Here is a 5044-nt window from a genome sequence, read left to right as displayed (position 1 = left end):
GTAAAGTTTAAAATCGTAGTTAGAGATATTTAATTTGTTAGTTGTTATAAATTTAAAATGAACAAAAATATTTTAAAACAAGAAAAATCAGTCCAACATAATTCAAAGTCATTTTATTGTGTCAAGTGTTTTTTTATTTTTTAAATATCATATATAATTATAAATATTAAATTAAATAAAATAACTTTGAGTTGTTATTTCTTTAACATTACCATAACATGAAATGGTTGTAATTTAGTAAAGATTAAGAATTTAGTTTTAATGAATTGATAATATAAAATATTTTAAATAATTATTCAATTATATCTTTTTAATAATTATTTACTTCCTTAAAGCAAAAGAGTAGTTTTTTTTAGTTAGGAGTGAAATTCGAATTCACAATTTTTAAATGAGTACAAGAAGATTATAGTGCTTGTTTAGGTGTCATTTTTTTGATAAAAAGATATTTTTTTAATGAATTTTTTTTTTATTTTTTAAGGTAAATTTCTAATAATAAAAATAAAAATACTAAAAAAATAAAAAACATCTTTTTTAAAATGTTATAATTTACATTTTTTTAAAATATTTTTTTTAATTTTTTTTAAAAAAAAATATTTTTTATTTAATAAATAAATAAATAAATATTTTTATATCGTTATAACTAAATATAATTGATAAATAAAAAAAATTTATATGAAATATACAAATATAAAATTACTTTCACTCGCCGTAAAATAAAAATGTTGAGTAAAGATGCATAGATAGCGTAACCTTGTAGAATAGCGTTAGGGGGATTAGGCATAAGAGAGTGAAAGAGAATCGTGATCGTTGAGCGATGAAGTCAAACTAAAACGCTGTGTCGTCTTGTTCTCAATGGACGGCGACGGAGCGGCGAAAGCCAAGGCTGCAGCTGTTGTTTCTCTGTGGCTTCAGGGTTTCGGAGAGGCCTGCTGCCTCCACCGCGTCCTCCTCCTCTGTCTCCGCTCCCGCCCCCTCCTCCGCCGTACCGGCCAGTGCTTCCTCTTCAACGGCTTCATCTTCTTAGGAAGGTTGGTTCCGCCCTCTCCCCTTTCATTTCAATTCCTCCCTTGTCTGATTTCCTTTCAATTTGTGCAGTATATTCGTTCTGAACTCTGTTGTCATCCCTGCCTTGTGGTGGATTCTCCCTGATCAATGCTCGCTCCTTCTTTCTCATCAACTCTGTCCCTTACGTGGCACTCTCATATTCTATTCAATCTTGCGTGTTCTTCTCGTTCAGTGCTTTTACGTGAGTATGAATTCAATTACTCTTCCTTCCACTGTAATATGCTTGCTCCGTATCTCATGTTTTCTGATTCTTCCCTGCAGCTGCTTTGGTTTTACCCGCTATATGTCTTCAGCATAGTTCTAAGCACAATCTGGTAACATTCTCTTTCTAATCATCTTCTTATGTTAGAATCTTCATTGTTGATTAAGTACATTGATAATGCCCTAGTGTTTGGTTGGTTCCATAGGAAGGTGCTTCAAGTCATGTTTGAGTTTGTCTTAAAAATTAGGGTTTCAAATAATGTTGTCAGGTATAATGACATTGCCAAGTTTGGGTATGCTGCAATGGGACGATCCAAGTTCACAGGAGAGAAAGACTCGAGCCAGAGCAATTCTCCAACTTCACAAAATGCTAGTCATGTAAAAAAACCAGCTGGCCTGGGAGGGTAAGGTTCAAATTCTTAGTTTCTTTGTCCTTTTCTAGTTGGTGTTAATTATTACTGGATTAATCCATGGTAAAAAGATTCGGCTACGTTGTTTACTTCACTCAGGGTCATGATTGGAATAGGAGAGCAGGTGTACTCAATACTCCTTCTGAGTGTTTTCTTTCTTGAGGTAATAAATTCATTGTAATTTCTTTATTCATTGTTGGTCAAATACTATATAGAGATCTACCTTGATATGTAATAAACTCAGTTCTGCTTCATTTTACCGTTACTGCTCAACTTACAAGCAAGTTCTGATTTTATATGCAGGTCTATGCAACCGGATTTATACCATACATAGGGAAGGTACTCAATTTCTTGCTCCTCGCCTGGATGTATGCATATTACTGCTTCGAGTATGTATCTAGTGTTCTCCTTTCATTTTTAGGGTAAAAGCCTTAGTGTTCTTCAGAATTGGGTATTGTATAACTTCTGTATTTCTTTCTTTGAAATTTTAACTTTGGTTAGGTATAAATGGAATTTCAATGAAGTGCCTCTTGATAAAAGGCTGGACTATTTTCAATCTTACTGGCCATTTTTTGCTGGTTTCGGTAAGGTTTTATTTAAGAACTCATTTACGTCTTCTTTATTAATCATATGTACTTGTTAGCCTAGAGAAAATTCTTATGCTTGGATCATGTGGCTATTTTTTGACTGTTTCATTGTTTATATGAACAACCTACTATACTGATCTTAGGAAGAACAGGTCAACTTTTCTGTCTGTTGCTAATAAGGAGTATAACATTAATTAGTCTCATATATAACTGTGGCATGAGCTTTGGGGATTTTCAACTTTGTCAAGTGTGGAGATTTTGAAGGATATGCTGTACCTGTATTTCCATATGGTGTCGCCTTTGTTAGAATTCAGTCCATTAATATTTTCCTATGGAAGAACATTGAACTATTGATAAAAATTAATATATCATGTTCGATTATTTATCCTCTGATTCACTCCATATTATAGATTAAGAGTTTTGTTTATATCCTCACAGGAAGTCCTTGTGTTTTGGCGATATTCTTTTTCTCACCTCTTGTGAGTTACGGGATTATGGCTATTCTTTACCCACTGGTATGTGCAAACTATCTCAGATGTTCTGCTTCTATTTCTTCTTTATTACTCCTATATTGAATTTGACTTTTAGAATCCTTTCTTTTTTCATTTTTTTTTTGTTCAAACCAAAATAACATGTTATGTTATTGTGAATGAATATGATAGTAACAGATTTATATTTCAGTTTGTGTTAACTGCAACTGCGTCAAGAGCTGAGCAAGCAATCTCATTTGAAAAGCACAACTGGAGACCTGCAGGAGTGGAAAAGCTTCCAATATTTTATATTGCTGACAATGTGTCGTAAGCTCCCCATCGCTAATCTTTTTGCTCTAGAGACATAGCATTACTGAGCATACCTATTAGGCAAATGACCCGAAATTAAAGGGCATTCGTGTGGTAAAATAATGGCCTTAGAGATAAGGTTCCGAGCTCGACGTTGATACAGCACTGCTACAAACTGCAGCTAGATCCTTGTCATGAAATACTTCCTTCCCCCTGCTTAGTATCCATGATTAGATCACTAAAATGTGTAAACCTGACCAATAATGGGCTTGCAAGCTCTTCATTACTGGTAGACTTTGGTTATTATGATTTTTGCCCACGTACTTTGATTGCCTTTTGTGCAGAATGTGGATGTTGTCTCTTTTACCCCTGGAGAAACGGGACCAGATGCAAGATAGAAAAGCACAATAACATTGTTCCGTTGTCATAACTTATTGCCGGTAATGATACAAACTCTGATTTTGTCCAGCATTTAATGTTTCATATAAACTTCCTTGTTCCCACCACTTGTCTGTTCTAAAAGGTTGCTTAATTGGTTTTGTTTGATATGTGCGTGCGCGCGCATCCGTGGTAAATGATGTACAGCAAGCATTATGTAATAAGTTGATGCAGTGGACTACATACTTGAAGTTAAAGCTACTAACTACATTGAACCAGAGCCAAACAAAATCACCAAAGTGAACCACATTGGAGAAGGGTTTGCATTTTGGTGGGAGTCCCTCTACCCAAAACATTGTAGAGATGAGATTATATGATGAATTTAGTGTACATGCTTCGTAAATCTTTGTGCATAAGAACAACCTTGATTATCATATGTACAGAGTACAGTTGCATTGTTCTAACGTATTCATATTACCTCCCTAGATTGCATTGAAAGTCTTGATACTGCGATGGAATACAATTATTTGAAACTCGTTCTGTTTCTCATCCGAATACTGATGAATTTCTTGGAAAATTTTGGAGCCAGAAAATAGAAATAAAACAAATACTAAATTTTAACTAATAAGGCTGAGATCTTATCTTGCTGTTCTGAAAAAGCCTTACCGCACTAATGAGAATAAAATATATCTATCTATTGTATATTATTAATTTTATAATTAAAATATACTATATGTTATTTTTTATTATAATTGAAATTAAATTTTTAATTTCAAAATTAAAGGGTTATTTCTTTCTCTCTCTCTATCTCTTATTTCTTAACTTATTCTTTCTTTTATATATTATTATTAATAACTAATTATAAATTTAATAATTAAAATATGTAACATAATATTTTTTAAGTATAATTAAAATTAAATTAAAGTTTAAATTAAAATATTAAAATTCAAATATAAGTATATTATATTATTAATTTAACAACTAAATGTATCACATGATACTTTCTCATTAAAATTAAAATAAAATATTTTTTTTTTCAAAATTAATAAATTCTTTTTTTCCATCCTCTTATCTACTTCTATTTTTTTCTCTATTTCTCTCTATTCTTTCCACTTTATATATAACTTATAATTTATATTTTATATTACTAATTTGATAAATTAAAATATGTCATGAGATATTTTTTCATTACAATTAAAATAAAATATTTTTTTTCAAAATTAACATACTCCTTTTTTCCTTTTTCTTTATCTTTCTCTCTCTTTTCTCTCTCATTCTCTATCTCTTTCTACCTTTTTATTCTACACAAAATAAAATTAATAAAACAAAATAATTCAAATAAATTCATAAAATTATAAAACTATATTAAATTTATAATTAAATATAATTAAAAAATGATCCCATATTATTACTCATGTCAAAAAATTATATTATTGTTATTATTATATGCATATTTTTTTAGTTTTTTTATTTAGTTTTAAATTTTCACAACTTATCTTTCTAATTTTTATTTTTATTTTTCTTCCTTCAAATATTTATTACATATAATTTTAAGAGAATACTAATGTTGTGATTAATAACTAGAATCAAGATTCAATTGTTTCAAAAAAAATTGAGTTAATTT

General features: G+C 30.3%; 1 protein-coding gene across 1 annotated transcript; it reads left to right on the top strand.

Annotated features, from left to right (window-relative positions):
* The first annotated feature begins 721 nt into the window (after positions 1 to 721).
* Positions 722 to 3955, top strand: LOC112795739 (protein EI24 homolog). The gene is made up of 11 exons (XM_025837878.3): positions 722 to 1028; positions 1096 to 1246; positions 1327 to 1379; positions 1536 to 1670; positions 1776 to 1839; positions 1980 to 2065; positions 2178 to 2260; positions 2702 to 2778; positions 2945 to 3060; positions 3387 to 3482; positions 3628 to 3955. The coding sequence occupies exons 1-10, from the start codon at positions 853 to 855 to the stop codon at positions 3451 to 3453; spliced, it is 1008 nt and encodes a 335-aa protein (XP_025693663.1). The 5' UTR covers positions 722 to 852; the 3' UTR covers positions 3454 to 3482; positions 3628 to 3955.
* Positions 3956 to 5044: the final 1089 nt, after the last annotated feature.

Source organism: Arachis hypogaea, chromosome 4 (assembly GCF_003086295.3).
Source record: "Arachis hypogaea cultivar Tifrunner chromosome 4, arahy.Tifrunner.gnm2.J5K5, whole genome shotgun sequence".
In the NCBI taxonomy this organism is placed as follows: domain Eukaryota; kingdom Viridiplantae; phylum Streptophyta; class Magnoliopsida; order Fabales; family Fabaceae; genus Arachis; species Arachis hypogaea.
Note: the sequence above shows the minus strand (reverse complement) of the source record. Positions and strands in the feature narration are given on the sequence as shown.

Excerpts from the sequence above, each read along its gene's own strand:
- LOC112795739 (XM_025837878.3), top strand. The coding sequence starts at position 853 with ATGGACGGCGACGGAGCGGCGAAAGCCAAGGCTGCAGCTGTTGTTTCT. Across the intron at positions 1,380-1,535 it reads ATAGTTCTAAGCACAATCTG|GTATAATGACATTGCCAAGT; the intron begins GTAACATTCTCT and ends TAATGTTGTCAG. Across the intron at positions 1,840-1,979 it reads TGAGTGTTTTCTTTCTTGAG|GTCTATGCAACCGGATTTAT; the intron begins GTAATAAATTCA and ends TTTTATATGCAG.